This window comes from Papio anubis, chromosome 9 (genome assembly GCF_008728515.1).
Source record: "Papio anubis isolate 15944 chromosome 9, Panubis1.0, whole genome shotgun sequence".
Taxonomy (NCBI): Eukaryota; Metazoa; Chordata; class Mammalia; order Primates; family Cercopithecidae; genus Papio; species Papio anubis.
In genome coordinates this window covers 9,133,424-9,159,135 of record NC_044984.1, presented here as the reverse complement: position 1 = coordinate 9,159,135, position 25,712 = coordinate 9,133,424, and the positions used below count along the sequence as shown (strand labels likewise).

The 25,712-nt window shown below is 35.7% G+C and overlaps 1 protein-coding gene across 3 annotated transcripts; it reads left to right on the top strand.

The window, feature by feature from the left end:
- Window positions 1–6,738: 6,738 nt before the first annotated feature.
- KLRF1 (killer cell lectin like receptor F1) lies at window positions 6,739–22,276 on the top strand. Of its 3 annotated transcripts, XM_021922023.2 has the most exons (6): window positions 6,751–6,938; window positions 11,840–11,938; window positions 12,789–12,938; window positions 18,689–18,828; window positions 19,199–19,311; window positions 21,280–22,276. In XM_021922023.2, exons 1-6 carry the CDS (start codon window positions 6,854–6,856, stop codon window positions 21,386–21,388), a joined length of 696 nt encoding a protein of 231 aa, XP_021777715.1. In that variant the 5' UTR covers window positions 6,751–6,853; the 3' UTR covers window positions 21,389–22,276. The 3 variants fall into 3 exon arrangements, 2 of the variants coding, with proteins under 2 accessions (XP_021777716.1, XP_021777715.1); XR_002515536.2 differs by lacking the exon at window positions 18,689–18,828 and having other exon boundaries at window positions 6,743–6,938; XM_021922024.2 differs by lacking the exons at window positions 18,689–18,828; window positions 19,199–19,311; window positions 21,280–22,276 and having other exon boundaries at window positions 6,739–6,938; window positions 12,718–12,906.
- The last annotated feature ends 3,436 nt before the right edge of the window (window positions 22,277–25,712 follow it).

Below are 25,712 nucleotides of genomic sequence, written 5' to 3'. Positions count from 1 at the left end.
CAGAGTTCCCCCGGGGAGAGGCTCCCAGAGGCATCCAACAGCTCCTCTGCCACAGGGATAGAAACAGTTCTATCCCTGCTGCCCTCAATCTGGGGAAGAAACAAAGATCCTGAGGGCTACACCCAAGCTTACAGCATGCCACAGACACCATAGGGAGAGGAGACCATTCTCTCCTCCTGGTGACTCTTAATCCTCTGCTCCCCAGGAAGTGGAGTCCCAAGTTCATGCCAGCAATGCAGCCACCCCACCCACCTGGCTGAACACTCCCAGTAATAGCAGCTCTGCACTCCTTAGACATGAGACCCCCAGGGGAAACCAAAAGTCCATCTGCCACTGCCTCTGCAGTGGAACTACTCCTGCTACCCTCAGACTAACGAAGGAGCAAAGACCCTAAGTACCTTATCCATACCCCTAACAAGCAACAGTCGACCCAAGGAGAGGAGCAAAGTTCATCTCCCACAGGTTCTGCACACTCTGCCTACACATCACCAAGCAGGGAAACCCCCTGGCTTGGGCCCACAGCACAGATACCCCCATCCTGGGCAAACTGCACTGAGCAATTGCTGATCTACATCTCTCTGGGGTAGAGTCCCTAGGAAGTAAGTAAAAGCCCGTCAGCCACAACCACTCCTAAGGTCCCCTCTGCTGCTACCTCCAAGTTGGAGAGGAAATGTAAACACTGAGATCACCCCAGAGCTGTGGGGGAAAGCCCAGGAATGACAAGCCATGATCTACAGCCAACACTCAAGTGGGAGAGGAGCCCAAACTTTCAGAGCATTGAGAGGCAGCATGGCTGCAACTGTGAAGAAATATGGGGGAGCCGCACAACTGATCAAGAACCAACCAACTCAACACTCTGCCTAAGCACAACCTACTGGATCACATCTCAAAGCTTTAATGCCAAACTACTTCACTAACATACCCCCCACTCCACCATGAGACCAAAGACAAGTCAGCTGCAAGTAGAGACCCTGCGCAAAGCCTCAACCCTGTGAATACATCCAGAAAAGAAGTCTACTGACTGTATGCAATCTACATCATGGGTAAAGAAACACTCACATGCAGAGAAGAGAAAGAAGCAACACAAGAACTCCAGTAACTCAAATGGCCAGAGTTTCTTATGTCCTCCAAATGACTGCACTAGTTATCCAACAAGGGTTTTTAACCAGCAGAGCTGGCTGAAATGACAGAAATAGAATTCAGAATATGAATAGAAATGAAGATCATCAGGGTTCAGGAAAATGGTAAAACCCAATCCAAGAAAACTAAGAATCACACTAAAACAATACAAAAGCTGACAGACAGATAACCACTATAGAAAAGAACCTAACTGATCTGCTAGAGCTGGAATACATACTACAAGAATTTCACACTACAAATGCAAATACTAACAGCAGAATGGACCAAGCTGAAGAAAGAACCTTGGAACTTGAAGATTAGCCCTTTAAAATAAGACAGTCAGACATAAACAAAGAAAAAAGAATGAAAAAGGAACAAACAACATCTTCGAGAAATATAGGATTATGCAAAGAGGCCAAATCTACAAATTATCGACATCCCTGAAAGGGATGGGGAGATACAAGCTGGCATAGTAACCAACTAACAACACAATAACAGGATCAAATCCACACATATCAATACTAACCTTGAATGTAAACAGACTAGATGCTTCATTTAAAAGGTGCATTGTGGCAAGCTGGATAAAAAAAGCAAAGCCCAATGGTATGCTATCTGCAGTAGAACCATCTCACACACAATGATACACAGGTTTAAAATAAAGGGATAGAGGAAAATCTACCAAGCAAATGAAAATCAGTGAAAAAACAGGGTTTGCAATCCTAATTTCAGACAAAACAGACTTTAAACAAACAAAGATGAAAAAAGACAAAGAAGGACATTACATAATAAATTCAATTCAACGAGAAGACTTAACTGTCCTAAATATATATGCACTTAGCACAGGAGCAGCCAAATTCGTAAAGCAAGTTCTTAGAGATCTACAAAGAGCCTTAAATGTTTACACAATAATAGTGGGAGACTTCAACACTCCAGACAGATCATTGAGGGAGCAAATTAACAAAGATATTCAGAATCTGAACTTAACATTGGACCAAATGGCTTTGATAGACCTTTACAGAACTCTGAACCCAGAAAACTAGTATATACATTCTTCTCATTGCCACATGGCACATAATCTAAAATTGACCACACAATCTAATGTAAAACAATTCTCAGCAAATGAAAAAAAAAAAAATCATGCCAAACACACTCTTGGACCACAATGCAATAAAAATAGACATTAAGACAAAACAAATCACTCAAAACCATGCAATTACATGGGAATTAAACAACATGTTCCTGAATGACTTTGGGGGTAAATAATGAAATTAAGGCAGAGGTCAAGATGTTCTTTGAAACTCATGAGAACAAAGATACGACATACCAGAATCTCTGAGACACAGCTAAGGCAGTATTAAGAGAAAAACTTACAGCACTAAACACCTACACAAAAAAAGTTAGAAAGATCTCAAATTTAACAATCTAACATCACAACTAAAAGAACTGGAGAAGCAAGAGCCAACCAACCTCAAAGGTAGCAGAAGACAAACTATAACTAAAATCAGAGCTGAACGGAAAGAGATTGAGATACAAAAGAAACATCAAAAAGATCAACAAATCTAGGGGTTGGTTTTTTGAAAAAAAAAAAAAATAGGTCTCTCGCTGGACTAATAATGAAGACAAGAGAGAAGACTCAAACACAATTAGAAATGACAATGGGGATGGTACCACTGACCCCCACGAAATATAAATAACCATCAGAGATTACTACAAACACCTCTATGTACACCAAACTAGAAAACTTCGAAGATATAGATAAATTCCTGGACACATACAGCCTCCCAACACTGAACCAGGAGGAAACTGATTTCCTTAACAGACCAATAATGAGCTCTGGAATTGAATTAGTAATAAATAGCCTACCAACCAAAAAAAAGCTCAGATGGATTCACAGCCAAATTCTACCAGATGTACAGAGCTGGTACCAGTCCCACAGAAACCATTCCAAAAATCTGAGTTGAAAGGACTCCTCCCTAACTCATTCTATGAGGCCAACATCATCCTGATACCAAAACTGGCAGAAGCACAACAAAAAAAGAAAACTCGAGGCCGGCATCCTTGAAAAACATAGATGCAAAAATTCTCAACAAAATACTGACAAACTGAATTCAGCACCACTCAAAGAGCTAATTCACCAGGATCAAGTGGATGTTATCCCTGGGATGCAAGGTTGGTTTAACATACACAAATCAATAAATATGACTCATTTCATAAACAGAACTAAACACAAAATCACACAATTATCTCAATAGAAACAGTACAGGCTTTAAATAAAATCAACATCCCTTCATGTTAAAAATCACTCAATAAACCATGTGTTGCAGAAACCCCTGAAAATAATAAGAGCCAGCTATAATAAACCCACAGCCAACATTATACTGAACAGGCAAAAGCTGGAAGCATTCCCCTTGAAAAACAGCACAAGACAAGAATGCCCACTCTCAACATTTCTATTCAACATAGTATTGGAAATCCTTGCCAGAGCAATCAGGTAAGAGCAAGAAATGAAGGGCATCCAAATAGGAAGACGGGAAGTAAAACTATTCCTGTTCTCAGACAACATGATTTTATATCTAGAAAACCCCACACTCTTGGCCCAAAAGCTCCTTCAACTGATAAACAACATCAGTGAAGTTTCAGGATACAAAAATCAACATACAAAAATCACCAGCATTCCTATACACCTATACACAACACCCAAGCTGAGAGCCAAGTCAGGAATGCAATTCCATTTATGATAGCCACAAAAACGATAAAATACATAGGAATACAGTCAACCAGGGAGGTGAAAGATCTCTACAAAGATAATCGCAAAACATTGCTTAAAGAAATCAGAGATGACACAAACAAATGAAAAACATTCCATGCTCATGGATCAGAATAATAGATATCATTAAAATGGTCATATTGGCCGGGCGCGGTGGCTCAAGCCTGTAATCCCAGCACTTTGGGAGGCCGAGACGGGCGGATCACGAGGTCAGGAGATCGAGACCATCCCAACATGGGCTAACATGGTGAAACCCCGTCTCCACTAAAAAATACAAAAAACTAGCTGGGCGAGGTGGCGGGCGCCTGTAGTCCCAGCTACTCGGGAGGCTGAGGCAGGAGAATGGCGTGAACCCGGGAGGCGGAGCTTGCAGTGAGCTGAGATCCGGCCACTGCACTCCAGCCTGGGCGACAGAGCGAGACTCCGTCTCAAAAAAAAAAAAAAAAAAATGGTCATATTGCCCAAAGAAATTTACAGATTTAATACTATTCCTATCATACTACCAATGACATTCTTCACAGAACTAGAAGAAAACTATTTTAAAATTCATCTGGAACCAAAAAATTAGCCCAAATAGCCAAGGCAATCCTAAGTAAAAAGAGCAACACTGGAAGCATCATATTACCCAACTTCAAATTATACTACAATACTTCAATATCCAAAATAACAACGTACTGTTAAAAAAAAAAAAGCAGACACATAGACAATTGGAACAGAATGGTCCAATGCAGACACATAGACCACTGGACAGAAAGCCCAGAAGCAGTGCTGCACAACTACACCCATCTGATCTTCAACAAAGCTGACAAAAACAAGCCATGGGAAAAGGACTCCCTATTTAATAAATGGTGCTGAGATAACTGGCTAGCCACATGCTGAAGATTGAAAGTGGACCCCTTCCTTATACCATATACAAAACTCAATTCAAGATGGATAAAATACTTAACATTTAAAACCCCAAAATATAAAAAACCCTGGAAGATAACCTAGGAATTACCATCCTGGACATAGGAATGGGCAAATATTTCATGACAAAGATGCCAAAAGCAATTGCAAACAAAGTAAAACAAAACAAAACAAACAAACAAAAACCTAATTAAACATAAGAGCTTTTGCACAGTAAGAGAAACTATCAACAGAGTAAACAGATAATCTACAGAATGGGAGAACACTTTTGCAGACCATGCATTTGACAAAGGTCTAATATTCAGCATCTGTAGGAAACTTAAGCCAATTAACAAGCAAAAAACAACCCCATTAAAAAGTGGGCAACGGACATGAATAGACACTTTTCTTGTTTCATTTATCAATCTTAATTTACTTCTTATCCATTTGGAGTGGCAAATAACGGCCAAAGAAATTGTAATTATAAATTAAAGAACACAATTTAGCAAGGAAAAGTAAATGAAAATAACACAAAAATGTATTATTCTTTTACTTTTGTCATTAAGCAACAAACATATTTCTGATAATTTGTCAAATATTTTCTCTTTGAATTAATAGTTTATCTTATTTAAAAGGGTATATTATGTTTTTTAAAATTTTATTTTAAATTCAGGAGTACACATGCAGATTTGTTACATAGGTAAACTTGTGTAATGCGGGTTTGTTGTAAAGATTATTTCTTAACTCAGGTATTAACTGTAGTACCCATTAGTTATTTTTCCTGATCCTTTCCCTCTTCCCACCCTCCATCCTCTGATAGGCACTAATCATTAGAGAAATGCAAATTAAAACTACAATAAGATATCATCTCATCCCAGTCAGAATGGCTATTACTAAAAAGTCAAAAAATAACAGATGCTGACGAGGTAGTGGAGAAAAGCGATCACTTATACACTGTTGACACAAGTGTAAATTAGTTCGACCATTGTGAAAGATAGTATGGTGATTCCTTAAAGACCTAAGACGAGAAATACCATTCGATCCAGCAATTGCATTACCGGGTATATACCCAAAGGAATATAAATCTTTCTATCATGAAGACACATGCATGCATCTGTTCACGGCAGCACTGTTCACAATAGCAAAGACATGGAATCAACCTAAATGTCCATCAGTGGTAGACTGGATAAAGAAAATGGGATACACATACACCATGGAATACTATGCAGCTATAAAAAAGAATGAGATTATGTCCATTGCAGGAACATAGATGAAGCTAGAGGCTATTATCCTTAACAAACTAATGGGGGAACAGAAAACCAAATACCACATGTTCTCATTTATAATTGGGATCTAAATGATGAGAACACAGGTACACGTAGAGAACGACAGACACTGGGGCCTACTTGAGGGTGGAGGGTGGAAGGAAGAGCAGGATCAGAAAAACATAACTATTTAGTACAAGTCTGAATACCTGGGTGATGAAATAATCTATACAGCAAACCCCTGTGACATGATTTTACTTACATAACAAACCTGCACATGTAGCCCTGAACCTAAACGTTAAAAAAAATCAAACTGTATTGTTAAATTATTAGGATGATTTATAAACAATGTTGTTTTAGGATAAACAATTTAATTGTTCGACAATTGCAAATTATTAAATTAAATATCAATATGTTAGGGAATGTAATTCAAATGATGTAAATATTTAGGCTCTAACAAAAGGCAGCCTTATATTATTTACCTCACCTCAAAAAGGGGTATCATTTCCATTCCCTTGACTTTAAGGTAAATTAAGATAAATTTGTAAAGCACTCAAAAGAATATTCAATTCAATATGTGGTGGACAGTTGAGAAATTATGTGTTATCTAGGTCATGGAAAAGCAACTTGTAAAAAGAAAACATTTCCTCTGAGGTTTTCACAAATAAATGAAACTGTGAACCCTCGTATGTACTGTGAAAGGACGATTTGAGGAGCATCTCTGATTAGCAGCAGGTTGATTATTCTTTCCTCATTTCATGTTATACTTAGTAAAACAAACCATACTTGTATATACACACGTTCACTTACACTGAAGATGCAAGATGAAGAAAGGTACATGACATTGAATGTACAGTCAAAGAAAAGGACTTCTACCCAAACAGCTCAACTTACATTTAAAGGTATAGAATTTAATTTTGTTTTTCAATTGGTGTGAATTAACATAGTAGTTTTCCACATTCTCTTCTATTGTGTTATTGGACTGTTTCATTATTTGGGTGCTTTTCTTTCTCTGTCTCTGTATCTTTCTTCCCTTCCCTCTCTTTCAATATTAATAATGATTTAAAAATAACAACTAGTCTTACTATTTAAGAAACACCAGTTGCAGGCACTATACAGAGTGTTTTATCTATGTTCCTTCATTTAATGTTACAAATTTCCCGTGAGATACTCTCTCCCTCTCCCTCTCTCTCTCTCCCATTTATCAATGTGGAGCTAATGCTTACTTGTAATATCTTGTCTGATATAATTTCTTAAGGACATTCTCTGAGGAAATATGCACACTTAATTAAAGTTAATAATTTCAAATCAGTGAATATTTGGTGCCATTCACCTCCTTAACATTCATAGAATATGGTGTTTTAATGCTTTTTTTTTTTTTTTGAGACGGAGTTTCACTATTGTTCAGGCTGGAGTGCAATGGCACGATCTCGGCTCACTGCAATCTCTGCCTCCCGGGTTCAAGCGATTCTCCTGCCTCAGCCTTCTGAGTAGCTGAGATTACAGGTGCCCACCACCATGCCTGACTAATTTTTTTTATTTTTAGTAGAGACAGGGTTTTACCATGTTGGCCAGGCTGGTCTTGAACTCCTGAGCTCAGGTGATCCACCTGCCTTAGTCTTCCAAAGTGTTGGGATTACAGACGTGAGTGAACGTGCCCGGCCTTTGATACTAATTTTTAATTCAACTTCTCTAAAACTTTAAAATATGCTCTTCACCAGGTTGCCTCAAAATAAAGTTTATGCACCTGCAATCAACAATTTAATTTACTACTTCAAGCATACCCTCCATACATAGTGCAATTCCATCATGCCACCTGAATGTGATATGGCAAAAGAGATAAGCAGAAATTAAAGACACAAATAACCACAGTTATAGAGACTGTCTGTTCTGTTCTATTGCTTTCTAAATATTTCTCTTTTAATAACTTCACCCATGAAAATGTTACTTATCTCTTGACTCCTTCCGCAATTATCATCCATCACAGATTCATCTTAGAGTTACACACCTGCTATGTGTAAAAAATTTATGGCTTCTTTCATGTCAATTTTTACAGATTCCCATATTTTCAAGTCTTTACTTCCTATGCTCAGTTTTTATTTCCTTTTTGGAAACTAGAGATATTAAACCTGAAAGACTACAAAATATAGTGACTTCTCTGCAGACATTTTTCCACACTCTGTTCATAAATGTCTTTCTGAGGCAAAAATGTGCAGATTTTCAGCTCCCAGATATTTAAGCGACACATACTAATATTTATGTCTTGCACCTTTAGCTAATATTTATTAAAGCTTGAGGTAAGACATATCTTACGTGAGTTAGATTGACAATTTGAGCCTTGGGGTTATGATGTTCATTCATATAACTTAATTTTGTGATGTCATATTTGTAAATCTTTTCTCATATATTGAAACATCTTTGTTGCCAGGGATAGTAAGAAATTACATAGCTGCTCTATCCCACTATGCATATATAGTAGTTCAGAATCACTATAGAAATAATATTATAATAAGATAGTTAGTTAAAACAGATTAAAATGTTTTGCAGGTTTAAAAATCCTTAAGATATATTCCATTGAGCATGCACCATTAAATGTTTTAAAATCACTTTAAATAATTCCTCTCTCCATAGTGAAGACACTAGCAATACCTAGTTGGATTCATTTTCTTCATTTTTTATGGATTTTTTTCATTTTTGTTTAATTTATTTTATAGTAATGTAAAACATTTACATATTTTCAGTCAAACTTATATAATAAAGGGCCAAGTGTGGCAGCTCATACCATTAATCCCAGCACTTTGGAAGGCCGAGGCAGGAGGATCACTTGAAACCAGGAGTTCAAGACCTGCCTGGGCAACAAATGAAGACTCCCATCTCTACAAACAATAGAGATAAAAACATTAGTCAGTCATGGTGGCACATGCCTGTAGTCCTAGCTACACACGGTGCTCAGGCGGGAGGCTCTCTGAGCCCAGGACCTCAAGGTTACAATGAACTATAATGGTGCCAAGCTGCACTCCAACCTGAGCAACAGAGTGAGACCCTGTTTCAAATAAATAAATACAAAGTTAAAAAATTTAAAAAATTACTTTCAGAGAAATCCACCTTGCATAAATCCAGCACCCTTCATAAAATTGTACCATTTTGTATTTCTATATTTTCAGTGTTTACTTAGCTATTCTCACTCTTTTGTTCTTCCAAATAACTTTATAAAAAATTATTCAGGCTCACTCACCACAAACAACAAAAAATAAAACGACCCGATGTAGCTTTTACATCTAAATTACTTCCTAGTTTGTCATTCAACTTAGGGAGAATTTATATTTATGACACACAGTTTTCTTTTCCCAGAACATGAGCAAATTAGTATTATTCAGTTTTCAGTTAGTTTAGTTTTGTTTGTATTGGGTTGGGGCACTTGTCGAGTTTCTGTCTAGTTTTCTTTTTGTTTGTTTGTTTTTTTTGGTTAACTGTCCATGAGTAATGAATTTCTTTCATCTATGTTTTCATAGTGGTTACTGGATTATACAGGGCACTGATTTTAGTATGTTAGTTTTATAAATGCAGCTACTATTTTTTGTTCCTGGAATTATGGTATTTTTTTCAATTGATTGTACTCATATTACCTTCAAATAATTTTACCTTCTTTTTCTAATATTTCTACCTGTAATTAGAATATTTTTTCTTCATTGCATTATATGTTACCTCTTCATATTAAAAAGTAGTGGAGATTTGAGATATCTTTCTTTTACTGGACTTAAGCAGAAAAGCTTCTTTCAGTTTTCTCAATTCAATAAGATGTTAGCTTCATTAGACATAAAAGTATTATGTTGAACACGTATCCATTAATTTCTGTTTTTTAACATAAAGGTATAAGATTTTATCAATTTCATTTTTTACGTCTATTGAAATGATGACAGATTTTTCCCTAACTTTATTAATATAATATTAACATGGATTTTCTACTATTGAATAATCTTTACATTCCTAGAATAAACTAAACATGGTTATAATATATTTTGGTTGCTGATAATGTACTTAACATTTTTGTATAGACATTCATAAGACTGATTTTGGCTTTTTATTTTATTATTTCTGGTTTTGAGTGGTAAAAAGGCTTGTGTTTTGACCATTATAAGTTAAATTAAACCACTTCCTTACAGGAGAAAATACAGGATAATGAAAGTGTTACTTTCTCCATTATTCAGCATCTCTTAAAAAATTTTTTTACTTTTATTTTTATTTTATTATTATTATTTTTTGAGACAGAGTCTCGCTGTGTCGCCCAGGTTGGAGTGCAGTGGCACAGTCTTGGCTCACTGCAACCTGTAGTGCTTGGGAGAAATAATTGAGTCTGGATTGAATTTCAACTGCCTTCCACAACTTTTTTTTTTCCTAATGTTTTCTGATAATTATTTTTTAAGTTTTAAAATAAATATATGACATTTTTAATACACCGTGCTTGATTTCTTGGAATTTATTGCTTATCAATATTAACATAAGAAAATTCATAAACAATCCGAGAAATGTGTAGTATGCATTAAATGAATTCTGATAAAATTATTTTAGTATCTTTGACAATGTTATAATAAGAGAAAACCTGCAAACCACTTATGTAAAATATAATTCTATAGGTTCATCATGTGCTTTTCTGACAGGGCTTGACAGCTTCAAATGTAGTTTCTCTATTTTATCCAGGTTTAAAGTGTATTTAGAATATAAATCAGCATTAGTAATTTGATTTATTGACTGAACAATAAGAATTATTTCAGCTGCAACAGAGGACTTTTATCAATTATTATGATAGATTTGTTATAAATTATCTTTATAAGGACAAAGCAAGCTTCACAAAGCATAGCTCTTCAGTTATTCAGTATAACATAATTATTCATGTAATTTCATAGTCAGTGCCCAGAAATATTCCAAACTCTCTGGATGAAAGATTCCCTATCGTCTGTCCAATGATAGCAGTTTCTTTGAACAATAATCATTGAACAAGGACTTTTTTTTTTTTTTTTGAGAGGGAGTCTCGCCTCAGCCTCCCCGAAAGTAGCTGGGACTACAGGTCCGGCCACTCCTCGGCCTCGGCTACTTGTATATTTTTAGTAGAGACGTGGGGTCAACGTGTTAGCCAGATGGTCTCGATCTCCTGACCTCAGGATCCGCCTGCCTGCCTCCCAAAGTGCTGGGATTACAGGCTTGAGCCACTGCATTTTTACCAAACGACTGCAAAATATATGAAAAATAAAGCAGTTCTTAAAAGTTTACCATGTAATAAGAATATGAAATATTATTCATGACTTACGAAAGATTTTAGGGTTTTTTTGATTAGAATAGCAGGATACCTAAAGCCATATTTAGTTCTGATTTTATCCTTAGTAAATAAAAAAGGCTCAAAGGACTTGTAAATGTTATATTAATGATGAATTAGAAGGTGTTTATGTGGATATACATGTATTGTCTGTAAATGCATGTGCATGTGCGTGAATGGATGTGTCTCTATAATGGTTGGAAAATTATTCAATATATAGAGTAAAATTATTTCTACAAGTTAATAATGTTAAATATTAGCAATTTCTTAGGATTTGATATGACATGAATCATAGCTTCTGACCATCCAGAGTGTTATCGTTATTAAATAAATGTATATATTTTTCTATTTACTTAGTCTTCATGCTTTTGTTTGCCTAATATCCTTTGAAGCCCAACCTTATATATTATACAATCCTATTATTACAATTGCTATTATATTACTCCCTGGAAACATACTTTTCTAAACTAATTCATGTGATTAATGTCTCAGATTATTCAGTGGTGTTGCACTGGTATAAAATCTTACTGGGAATATCTGGAACCCTGAATGGTATTCTGGCTTTGGCTTTGATCTCCCTGATCCTATTGGGTAAGTTAGAAGATCTTAATTAAATAAAAGTATGAAAGATGTTTACTTGTTTCTTATAAATCTTTTTATAATTATTCATTCATTCTTCACGACATTAACCAAGATTGAATTAGAAGCTACTGCATGTAAAGCTATTAGTACACTACATGGTGCTATATTTAATATGCAATCAAATCAGGTAAGTCTCTTGTCCTCAAGTAGCATACAGTCTAATACGGAGAAAGGAGTGTATGTGTAGAGAGTGTGTGTGTGTATGTGTTGTATTTGAAACCATTTTTCTGTATTTCTTAGATACTGGTAATAGATACAATTTTACTGTTTTGCTTAAACATTTTAATGCATTTTATCTAAGGTTGTATTTAGTTTGCTTTTCCTTTTGTCCAACAAATATTCACTGAGCAACTACAATACTCCAAATATTACAAATTCCCCAAAACTTTTAAGAAAAGAATAGTCAGGGTGAGGAATGTTATATTCTAGTGGGAGAAGCAGATATTAAGTAATTATGTCACAATGTGCTGAGTACAGTATTGGAGGTTGCAGCAAAACATTAAGAAAGGATGAAAAGAGCCTATACACTTCCCAGAGCAGAAACTTGACTTTATTTACTATTGTATTACCAGTTCATAGGAATGCCTGGCATGGAATAAATTCTCACCAAATATGTGTTGTAAACATGAATTGATTGCGTAAGATTTTGAATTCTTTCCATCTGTAGACATGAAAATTTTAAAAAGATCCTAGTGACCCCTTCAATTATTTCTTGTTCCAATCATCAGAATTATCCCAATGAATGTGTCTCTGAGACATTCCACAGAGAACATATTTACCTAACCTTAAAATATTCAAGTTTCTCAGGGAGTATTGCTAAAATGCCAAAAAGGAAGTCATTCAAATACCACCGAGCATGAAGATATTGGAGACCTAAAAATGAATAACGGCACAAGAAGAAATACAAGTAATAAGGACCTTTGTGTTTCGAGATCTGCAGACCAGACAGGTATGTCTCAAGGCTTTGGCTTATCCTTGTTTTAATCTTTTGGACTCTCTAAATGTTGAGCATTTTTGAACAGGTATGCAATAGATTAAACTAACATGTAAAGGTTTGGTATAAATCTACTTTTTATTCAAAGCTTGATTTAGATTTTTTTTTCTTTTTCTTTTTTTTTTTGAGACAGTATCACTCTGTCATGCAGATATCTTTAAACTTGTTGCAGTGGGAGAAAAATTGTAAAACAACATAAGAAATAGGCTCTTCCCTCTAGGAATTTAAAATCAAGTTGATACATACAAATACGGAAAATTAGTTGTTATTAAAAAGCAGTGTGTAAATAGCCATTTTTGCTTGTCACTTATTTATTCTTCTTTTTCTGAAATACGGACTAGATAAAAGTCAATATTTTAAAAGTTATTCGTTATGATTTTAAGCTTAGACTTTTAAGCTTAGAAATTCCAGTCATACAGAATTTTGATAACATTATCTTCTATTTTTAAATGTTTAAGTTGAACTTTTAAATACTTAACTGATAATTTTGACATTTATTTTATTGTATGAGATGATATATTATGACTTTCCAGATAAATGCATAATTATTATAAAAGGATATTTTCTAATCTGCTAGTTCATATTGCCTCCTTTATCATATGTGAAAATTTTACATACTTTATATTCTACTGATTGACACTCTCTTCATTTGGCTTATCTGTCTGTTTCACAGGTATACGTCCCAAACCAATAGAGATATTGTAGCTTTGTCTCATATTTTATTGTCTCCCTATCTCTAATGTCTGTCATTGTGTTGGGTATCATTGCAATAACACCTTAGAAAAGTTAAGGCGGCTTTGGTAGGTAAACATGGAATCATATACATGTCATTAAACATTAATTAAAGTAGGGTATAAATACTGTATATTGAGCTATAATATATTTATTTCCTATTCCTTTTTTTAACTGAGGTACAATTCAAAAACTTGAACCTTTAAAAGTAAACAATTTCATGATGTTTAGAACCTTCAAACATTGTGCAACTACCGTGTTTATCTAGTTGAAAAACTTTTCCCAAAAATAAATCCCTTACATACCCAATAAGCAAATCACTCTCCATTCCCCCCGCATTTAGCCTCTGACAACTACAAATCTTCTTTCAGTCTATATGGATTTACCTATTCTGGATTTTCATGTAATAGAATCACACAATATTTGGCCTTGGGCTTCTTTCACTTAGCATAATGTTTTTAAAGTTCATCCACATTTTATTCTTTTTTATGGGTGAATAATAGTTCATTGTGTGTATATATCTGTAAATATAGAAACATACATATTTATATGTATCTCTATATCTATAAATATTGATAGTCATATGTATATCTATAAATATAGATATGCACAATATTTGTGTGTGCAGAGCTTAAAGGTCAGTCCAATGTGAGATCTTAGGTCCTTTTCAGGTGATTTCTGAGCATGCACCCAGCCCAGGGCTTGTGCCTGGCCTTCCAGATTTTCAGGATTATGTGGGAGCTTTTCAAAGTCCTTATTACTGAAACAGCTCATCCCCCAGCTTTTCCTCTCAAGCTTTTCAGTTAGTCCTGTTGTTTGTTCCAACTATTGTACGTTGCCTCATGTGACAAAAGCTAACACATTTAACTTAATTTTTACAAATATCCTTTGGTAGCCTCATGGCAGATATCTAAGTCTTCTTTACTGGCAGTGATATCTACTGCTAAAACAATTCAAGAGTCCATAGATGCTCTGGATTTCATGGAAACTCATGAAAGACAAACTCAGTTACTGTTGTCTGCTAATTCTACAAATAACACCTCACCTGACTTGAATGAAAATCACCACTGATAGCAAGGCCATCTCTTCGCTAGGTCAAACACACAACTTACAGCCAGGCCCCTGGTCCAGGGTGAGCCCTGAGAAAAAGAGAGTTTATATTGGACCCCAAAAGACAGGTGGGTCCCAGGTTGGATAACCTCTGGTAGAATGATGAAACAGTTGCAATACTTACTAGGGTTGGATGACAACAGTGCCAGGCTTCTCCCTAGCTTCTGGAGGCAATCTTTCCTTCTGCACCTCCTTCTGTATCCATGAGTAGCAGGACCCCACTCCCACATAGGGATATGGTGGGCATGAAAGCAGGTGTCTTCTAGTAGATATTCACTCTTTTACCAAATTAATTGAGGTTGAGTCTCCAAAAAATAATCAACTTTGACTGGCTCTGACTGCCTTTTAGACATGAATGCCCCAATTCCTCTTATTCCAGGAAGCACTCATAAATTAAAGTGATTTTTCTGGGAGGTGAATAGCTTTGAGGAAGGGTAAATTAAAGAAGCAATTCCCTGCTCAAATATTAAATTTGGTCCCATTTTGCTGAAAGATGCTTTCATCCTGGTTGTCCCTCAAGACTGTTCCTTTGCTCATCCTTGAAATGGACCTTCTCAGTCAGCACGTGAGCTCATGGAAAGCTTTTACACTATTGGTGGGCACTACACAGTGGAAAACAGTTAATCTTCCCCACCAGTGTGAGTGGTAAATACTCCAAGATACCAAGCAAGGCAAAGCACTGCAGGATTGTGGTTTGTTATAGCTGACTTTGTCAAAGGAATTCTATTCTTTACCATGTTGCCTTTTAACTTCCTGGTATGGCCTATGTGTAAAGCCACTACTAGAGAGTGAAGGCTAACTATAGACTACAGAGAGTTAAGAAAAATTATTCCTTTTATTAGAGCACCTTTATTGGATAATTGCTTTAATGAATGACCTTCAAAACATAGGTAAATGGTTTGGGAACAGACTTAGCTAACATATTCTATTTAGTAAAAATTTTTCAGGAGAATGAATCACAATTTGCCTTCACATTTACTTGGTTGCTGTGGACTGAATTGTACCCTCCCCTTAATTCATATATTGAAACTCTAACCCCCGATGTGATGGGATTTGGAGATGCGGTCTTTAGGAAGTAATTAGATTTAGATGAGGTCATGTGGATATGTCTGTCTTAGTTTGGGGTGCCACAGCAAATTACCATAAGCTAGGTTGCTTATAAACAACAGATATTTATTCCTCACAGTACTAAAGACTGGAAGTCTGAGATTACAGTGCCAGCATGGTTGGGTTCTGGTGAGGGCCCTCTTCTCTGTTGCAGACTGCCAGCTTCTCATTGAAATCTCTCATGGCAGAAAGCAGAATGACTCAAGTTATCTCAGGACTCTTACAAGTACTAATCCCATTCTGATTTTCATCTGTTCTTAGCTCCCAAATGCCCACCTCCTAATACCATCATATTGGGAGGTAGGATTTCAGCATATGAATTTTGGGGTATGCAAATATTCAGTTCATAAAATTTTACCTCTGAATTCCCAAAATTCATGTCCTTCTAACGTGTCAAATGGAAAAGACAACACACCAAAAGAGAAAGATATATTTGCAAATCATGTGTCAGATAGGGGTATAATATTCAGAACATATAAAGAACACTTATAACTCAAAAACACAACCCAATTTAAAAATAAGCAAAGGAGATGAATAGACATTTCTCCAAAAAACACTATACAAAAGGCCGATAAGCACTTGCAAAGATGTTTAATATGATTATTCATTAGGGAAATGTGAAATCAGAACCAGGGTGGAAAGCCACTGCACACCCACCAGGATGGCTACAATCACACAAAAAGAGCAAATATTGGTGAGGATGTGGATAAATCGCTCACATATTGCTGGTAGAAATGTAAAATTTTATAGTACTGCGGAAAACAGTTTGACAGTTCCTCAAATCATCACATGACCCGACATTCAACTTTTAGGTATATATCCAATAAAATGGAAGACATATGTCCTTACAAAAATTTGTACATGAATGTTCATAGTAACAATATTCATAATAGCCAAAGAATGGAAGCGGCTCAGATATCTGTCCATCAGCTGATAAAGAGATAAACAAAATGCACTACATACATGTTATGAAATATTCTTACAACCATAAAATAGAATGTAGTACTGATACATGCTACAACTTTTACAAGCCTTGAAAACATGGTGCTGAATGAATGAAAAAGCAGATGCAAAAGGCCATATATTGTATGATTCCATATATATATGAAGGGTCCATCATAGTCAACCCCATAGTGACATAAAGAGGGCTAGTGGTTGCCAGGGCTGTGGGAGTAGAAAATGAGTAGTGACTACTTAGTGTTTATATGTAATGCAAATGCTCTAGAATGAGATAGTAGTGACAGTTGTACAACATTGTGGGTGTATTAAAAGCCAGTGCATTTGCACTTTAAGATGGCCAAAATGGTGAATTTTACGTTACGTGAAGAAAAATAGTCATGGTAAGAAATAAATAAAAAGAGAGAGATTGTAATGGGTCATAAGTTAAAATAGTTATATTGGTCTTTATTTATATTTTTGTATATATCTCACTTTTTCTCAATATGATGTCAAAAATCTCAATATTTCCATTTAATTTAATTTTCTTTAATATTAGGAAAATCAAAGAACTACATAATATTGCAGTTATTAAGAGGTTGAAAATAAGGAAGTTGAAAATAAAGTGTTATCTTTCTTGGCATAATTTAATCATTATTAATTACTTAATATTAAGAGGGAGAAGGGGATACACATACAAAACTACAAGGAGAGTGATTTGAAAACTTTGTGTGGTTTTTATTTGCATTTCCTCTAATGATCAGTGATGTGAACCACGATGAGGTACTAACTCACATCAGTCAGAATGTCTATCATTAGAAAGTCAAAAAATAACATGCTGGTGAGGGTGTGGAGAAAAAGGAATGCTTATACACTGGTGGTGGAAGTATAAATTTGTTCAGACTGTGTGGCAATTCCTCAAAGATCTAAAGACAGAAATACCATTCAAATTCAACCCAGCAATCCCATTACTGGGTATATACCCAAAGGTATGTAAATCATTCTATTGTAAAGACACATGTATGTGTATGCTCATTGCAGCACTATTCACTATAGAAAAATCAATCTAAATGCACATCAATAGTAGACTGGATAAAGAAAATGTACATATACACCATGGAATACTATGCAGCCATAAAAAAGAATGATATCATGTTCTTTGCAGAGACATGGATGGGGTTGGAGGCTATTATCCTTAGCAAACTAATGCAGGAACAGAAAGCCAAACATCGCATGTTCTCACTTATAAGTGGGAGCAAAATGATGAGAACACATGGACACATGGAGGGAAAAAACACACACACTGGGGCCTACTTGAAGGTGAAGGGTAGGAGGAGGGAGAGGATCAGAACGAATAACTAATGGATACTGGGTGCTACCTGGATGTTGAAATAATCTATACATCAAACCCCCATGACACAAATTTACCTATGTAACAAATCTGCACGTGTACCCCTGAACTTAAAAGTTAAAAAAAAAAACTTTGTGTGGATAAATTCTAAGTAACACAAATTACATTTTATCTAATCTCTCAAATAGCTATTTTATTTTGTTCATGCTATTTTTGTCAATATAATAGATCTTGGCATCAAAATTCCCATTATGTCTAGGTTTTGCTTCATCTCATTAAATTAATTGTCTTAACTTCCAAGGACCATCATTTGTGTTTTGGCCATCTTTTATGTCTGGACAATTTGCTATGAGTGATTTTATTGTAGCTCAACTCTTACTTATACAATATATAAGTGTTGTTCTTACTGCCAATTTTCAGAGATGCATATGTACTTTAATTTCATTTTGTTTTCTACATTTCTCTGTAGTACTATGCCAATCAGAATGGCTCAAATACCAAGGGAAGTGTTATTGGTTCTCTAATGAGATGAAAAGTTGGAGTGACAGTTATGTGTATTGTTTGGAAAGAAAATCTCATCTACTAATCATACAGGACGAACTTGAAATGGTAATTGGTCTAGTATCAGGGTTATATGGCATCTTTGCAGTTGAAAATGGCTTTCCTTAAATATCTTTCCATCTTTGCATTAAATCATCATTTACTTTGATTATGAAGTTTTGGGCACTGTCTTAAATTTTGTATTCCAAGCAAGGGCCTCACTTCTCATGCTGGATCTGGCCCAAATTCATATATTCAACTTGCAATTGCGTGTGTGTGTAACATATATATGATATAATGTGTGTATAAGTAAGATATGAATTGATTATCATAAGAATCCCCATGCAGAGTGCTCTTTTGCAATAAAATTTAAAATCTTCAGTGTGTCTGAATTGCTGAAATATTTTGTTTATTTAGTCCCTCATTGTCCACATTTTAGGCTTTTATACAGAAAAACCTAAGACAATCAAACTACGTATGGATGGGGCTTAACTTTACCTCCTTGAAAATGACATGGACTTGGGTGGATGGTTCTCCACTAGATCCAAAGATGTGAGTCAGTCTTAAAAGGCAATCTGATTTATTGTCTGTTGTAGAATATGTCTCCTCCAGGTTCACCAAATTCAACTCTGAAATAGTTACTGGTACTACAGAATTCGAAAGAATGAAAATTAATTTAGTATTTACAGGAGTAATGATGGATATTTTGATTTGATTTTTAAAGAAAAAGGATTTGAAAAAGGTAGTTTATGATTTTAAAATTTCTCACACTTTATATAGAAAAGTAGCTTGCATCAATGCGATCTCCTGTTTTTAAAGTTCTCAATGCTTTCTTTAGCCATCTTCAGTAATAAAACCAATGTGCATTTTTTTGTGTTATGTGATTATCACAATGTTAAAATATAAACAATACATACAACATAGAACAAGATTATCCAAAAGTCTCTGAACAAATGCATGGAATTATTGATTTTAAAAGTTCTGTCAATATTTTTGTGTGCATTATTTTATAATAAAATATTTAATTAAAAATATAATTAGTAAAACAGGTAAATTCAAAATCCTATTCCTATGTTAGTAGGCTTGATAATGGTCCCCAGAGATGTCCACATTCTAATCCCAAAATGCTGTGAATATGTCATTTTATATGGCAAAAGAGCCTTTGCAGGTATGATTAAATGAGGAATCTCGAGATAGGAATGTCATGCTGGATTATCTGGGTGGTCCCAATCAAATCCCTTAGAAGAGGGAGGAAGCAGAATTAGAGTCATATTGGGAGATATGAAGTGGAACGCAGAGATTCACATGATGTGAAAGCACCTCTGTGGGCCAAGGGACGCAAGTGGCCTCGAATTCCTCCCTAGTACATCCAGAAGGTGACTCTGCAGACATTTTGATCTTAGTCCTGTAGGGCAATCTTGGGCTTCTGATACTCATAAGTGTAAGATAACAAATTAACCTTGTTTTAGGCCACTAAGTTTGTGGTAATTTGTCATGGTAGTGATAGAAAAATAGTACATTATAGTAACCAACTTAATAGTGCTATTATTTTCCCCTTATTTCTATTTCATCATTAAATATTAAATATTTTCTCTCTGACTGCACTAAATCAATATAAAAAGTGAATAAAAACATTATTTGGATTGAAGGATAAAATTATGGATGTGTGTCATCTGAGAGCAGAGTTGTGTCACTGAACATGACATGAAGTTGCCAAACTTTGTTTTGTCCTCTTGCCACATCCATTCAACACTACCCTTTAGGGTTGAGTTTTAACTCTAGATCATGCTTGGAGATTTTTGTCCATAATATATTCAATACAAAATTTAAATCTAAGCTTGGACAAAGTGTATTTTCTAATATGAAAATTCAGTACTTACTTGCCCTTATCAATTTGGAAGCATTGAAGATCACGTGCACCTTTTCCAAGATTCTTTCTTGAACTTTTTCCACAGGTCAAACAAATTTATCAGAATGTATCACTAACACTACATTATTTTATATATAAATTTGTTAATATTTTTAATCTGTTACATTATAAGTAAATAGTGCAATAAGTATGGAATTTATTATTTAGGTCATACATAGATCGCTTTGTGTATTGAGTTCTTTACAAACATCAATTCATATAAATGCTAAACAATATCATGAAGTATTGTTATCATCCTTATACAATTAGATATAAGAAGGAAAGAGAGGTTAAGTGAGCTGTCCAAATGGAGTTAATCTTATTTTTAATGTAACTGAACTACATGGGGCAAGAGAAGGAATACTAGAATGGGAATGTGGAGGGAAATTTATTCTCATCTCTGTTAGTTGCAGACTCTCTGGCAACGCTTGACCAACCACAGCTAACAAGGCTAAGTTACAGAGTTATTGTAATCATTAGTGAACTCAAGTATGTAAAAATAGTTTGAAATTTTGAATTACTTTTTTATTTAAAAGAGGATATTAGCAGAAGGCACAAATGGATGTCTTCAGCAACAGCGCTTAACAAAGTATTCATTCTCTCTTCCCCAGATTCTTCATAAAGGGACCAGCTAAAGAAAACAGCTGCGCTGCCATTAAGGAAAGCAAAATTTACTCTGAAACCTGCAGCAGTGTTTTCAAATGGATTTGTCAGTATTAGAGTTTGACAAAATTCACAGTGAAATAATCAGTGATCACTATATTTGGCCTATTAGTTTCTAATATTAATCTCCAGGTGTAAGATTTTAAAGTGCAATCAAATGCCAAAATCTCTCTTTTCCCTCCGTCATCGACACTGGTCTAGCCTCAGAGTAACCCGTTAACAGACTAAAATATACCCTTCAAAATTTGTACCTGATAGTATAAACCAATGTGACTTCATGTGATCATATCCAGGATTTTTATTGATTGTTTATTTTATGCCAAATGTGATCAAATTATGCCTGCTTTTCTGTATCTTGCGTTTTAAATTCTTAATAATGTCCTAAGCAAAATTTCTTATTTCTAAGTGTTGAAATATAATGTGGATTTATACATTTTTTACCCTTTTATCAAAGAGAATTAACTTTGTTTCCAGGCTTTTGATACTCTGCACTCAGCTACAATAAACATCCTGAATGTTTTCTTAAATAGTAACACCTTTATTTCTATGATACAAGCCCTAAAAGTAGAATTTCTAGGTAAAAGTGTTAAATGTGTTGTTTTATATTTTGTACAATTTTTATATGTTGCACTTTTGTTTCCAAATTTGGAAGCTTTCAAACTTATAAGAAGATACTAGGTGCAGAAAAAGAACATACTGCTTTTCTTGAACCTCTTGAGAATTACTTGCCAAATTGATGCATTTTATTATAACATTTCATTTGCTATTGGATACTTTTTGTGTATTTCCTTCCAAAAAAGGGGCTTTCTCCTACATAACCACAATAAAATTATGAAAATCAGCAAATTTACACTGACATAGAACTATCATCTAATTCCCAAATTTCCTTCAAGGTTTGCTATTTGTCAAAATAATGTTTTTAGAGTAAAAGCATCCAGCTTAGAATCAATGTCTACATCTGGTGACTATCATCTCTTTAGCCTCCTTCAATATGGAAGAGTACGTGAGTCTTCCTTGACATTCATGACCTTGACACTTTTGAATACTACATGTTGATTATTTCGTAAAATGTTCTTCAACTGAAATATTCTGATTGTTTCTCATGGTTAGATTCAAGTTTTATCTTCTTGGTAGAAATGGCATAGAAGTGATGTAGTGAAGCTTGGTCTCTGAATCCTTTCAGGTGGTACACAGTTTTATTTGTTCCATTATTGATTATATTTATTTCATTCACATGATTGATGTAACTTCTGCTTGAATTCACTGTAAAGTTATTATTTTCTCATTGTAATTAATGCATATTTTGGGGAAGTGACTGAGATGGCCTTAATATCCCCTTCAGCTTGGGGCTACATTCTTCTTTTTTTTTATACTTTCAGTTCTGGGATACATGTGCAGAATGTGCAGGTTTGTTACACAGGTATACACGTGCCATGGTGGTTTGCTGCATCCATCAACCTGTCATCTACATTAGTTATTTCTCCTAATGCTATCCCTCCGGATAACAAGAACTCAGAAATAATGTACAGAGTTATGATCTAATAACAGGTGTATTCTAGCTTTTTTACCCAGAAAGCTAACTTCTTTTCTACATTCATTATACAGAAATATCAGATTTTAAAGCCTCTTGAGGCTGGAAAGCCAAACCAAGACAAACTTTAGATTTTATCTATAGTATTAAGGTCTTTGAAACTTCTAGGAAGTAACAGTTTTTATTTACTCATTGTAAGGCTGTGAACCTTCAAAGTTAAGCATGTTATGTATATTGTTAAATATGACATTTTAGTCAAAGCCTTAGTAATGTAACCAATGTCTTTTAAATTGTATTCTACTATTAAGAGAGAGCAGAATTTTATTGGACTTACGGAAATAACTTTATATAAATAACCATATTGTCATGAGAATACTAAAAAGTACATTTGAAATTTTGAAAGAATCAAGTAAGGAGGAAAAATGCCAAATGGTTTTATCTTTTTTCACAAAAGTATATTTTATCAAATTACTATAAATTATAGGTCACTCAAGAGAGAAAATTTCTTTACACCTGAAAGACAAAACATTTGAGTAAAGGACCAACAACGTTTTAAATAAACATCATAAAGACATGATCAGTTATTGAATGTTATGTAATCAATTTTATTTCTGCTTGATCTTCATTAGTAATTTTATAAATCTATTTATTTTATTAGAGTTTTGGACATTTTTATTTAGTCTATTAATCTTAAATGTATCAGAAACCTGTATCTATGAGTACTTGTGGGGGTCTTTTATGAATCTGATTATGAATGTTTTTAGAGAAGAATTTAAAACCGTAGAAGAAAACAATTAGAATAGTCATGGTTAAAGACCTGAGGAAAGTTTATAATTGACAAGAAAATTAAGTTCCTTGTATTATAGATGGCATTTAAAAATAACAGCCAGAATTATGACTGCTAGAATATTAGGTATTTATGAATTTACACACATTTTGAAAAATATTTATAACAATAATATATTTATAAATGTAACTAAAAGATGATCTACTATTACTTATTGTTTGACAATGTTTTCTACATGATTTATCTAATAAGCATAATTATTTAACATTTCTACAGGATGAGAGTTATATCTTTTAAGGCTTTTCAGGGACCCACCTGGAGAATCCCAAACGTGATTTTAGGTGAAAAAGATTTAATTTATGATTTCATTTTGAGGAAGTTTATTAAAGATGTTAAAAGGCTCAAAACACTTGATGAGAGAGTGGGGCTTCAAGATGGCTGAGTACAGGTATCTGGCACCCGCCAGCTCCACAAAGCAGCAAAATGTCAAACAGATAATCACACTTTGAAGACAGCACCTGAGAGAGAACACAGTAGTTCAATAGCAAATGGATGGGAAACACCTAAGGTAATGAAGAAGAGGCAGTCTTCCTGGCCAAGGCTGGCTAGGAAACCAGAGAGACTCTCCAGTGCAGAGAAAGAGGAAGTGAGAGATCCCTAGGGATCCACATTCCCAATATTAGACTCCTGGAATCCTTGCCATGGGAGAATCCAGTGATGGTTGCCGACCCTGAGACTCATACACAGAACTCTCTGGAGCTTCAGATATTGCTCCAGAGACAGATCCCAGTCTAGGTCCCGCATATTAACAGAGACCTAAGCAGCTGCAGTATAGCATAATTATGAGAGCTCACCTCCACCAGACTGCATCTCACCCATGGGCCTAACAGCCCCTCAATCTCCACATCCCTGAAACCCCACTGACACTCCCTCCCTACATCCAGCTGAAGGGCTGCAGTGGCACAACACTGGTGTGCTCTGCAGCACGGCAGTGTCCTCAACACTCTAGCACACAGTGTCCTACACACCAAGGAATTGGTGGCACAGTGCACTGGGGTGGCTGCCTTAAGACAGAGGGAGCCAAAATACATCTCACCAGAGCCTGATTCTCTCCTGGCTAGGGTTACTGCCATAACACTCACCCTGTCCTGCTAAGCCACAGGACTGCTTGCACATTCGCATTTGCCCTGAAGACTGGATCTCCCCATTCCTGCTCTTGTTGCTTCCACTATGAGGGATCTGAAGCATACACTGCCCAGCCTCTTGTCTCCAGCTGCTACCACTGACAGCAACCCTGAATCCCCCAGCAATAGGGCTGAAATGCACTTATATGTGTCCTGAGGGCAAAGTTCCTCCTCCAACCTCTGCCACTGTTGCCATCAACCAAGTACGTAGCCAGGGACCTGGGAATAACCTTGTCCCTACTAACAATAGCCTGTACCCATGCACAGCAACAGGAGGCCTGAGGAACGGGCTGCCTGGCCTGGCATTGCTCTGCTCAGTGCCTGAGCATGCCATTCAGGGGCCTGTGAATCATTACAACCTGGTCATCATTCTTGGTTCCTGTACACTCCCCTGGCAGCCTGAGGATGGAACTGCCCAGCCTTCCACTACTACCATAGCTGGCACCCACTCACATGTACTTCTTGGGGTCCTGGGGAATGGCCCACCAGCTTATTGCAGCCATTTATTTTTTTAAATTATTATTATTTTTTTGAGACAGAGTTTGGCACTTGTTGCCCAGGCTGGAGTGCAATGATTTGATCTCGGGTCACTGCAACCTCTGCCTCCTGGGTTCAGGCAGTTCTCCTGCCTCAGCTTCCTGAGTAGCTGGGATTACAGGCATGTGCCACCAAGCCTGGCTAATTGTGTATTTGTAGTAGAGACGGGGTTTCTCCGTGTTGGTCAGGCTGGTCTCAAATGCCCGATCTCAGGTGATCTGTCTGCCTCAAACTCCCAAAGTGCGGGGATTACAGGCGTAAGCCACTGCGCCCGGCCTTTTGCAGCCATTTATAACCCAACAAAGGCCACTTGGAGGCCAGAGGATTATTCCACACTGCTGG

What these genes read in the sequence shown, in the direction of transcription:
- KLRF1 (XM_021922023.2), top strand. Translation starts at nt 6,854, where the DNA reads ATGCAAGATGAAGAAAGGTACATGACATTGAATGTACAGTCAAAGAAA. An exon ending in GAGATCTGCAGACCAGACAG is followed by an intron (nt 12,939 to 18,688) that starts GTATGTCTCAAG and finishes ATTTCTCTGTAG; the next exon opens with TACTATGCCAATCAGAATGG. An exon ending in TCTCCACTAGATCCAAAGAT is followed by an intron (nt 19,312 to 21,279) that starts GTGAGTCAGTCT and finishes TCTCTTCCCCAG; the next exon opens with ATTCTTCATAAAGGGACCAG.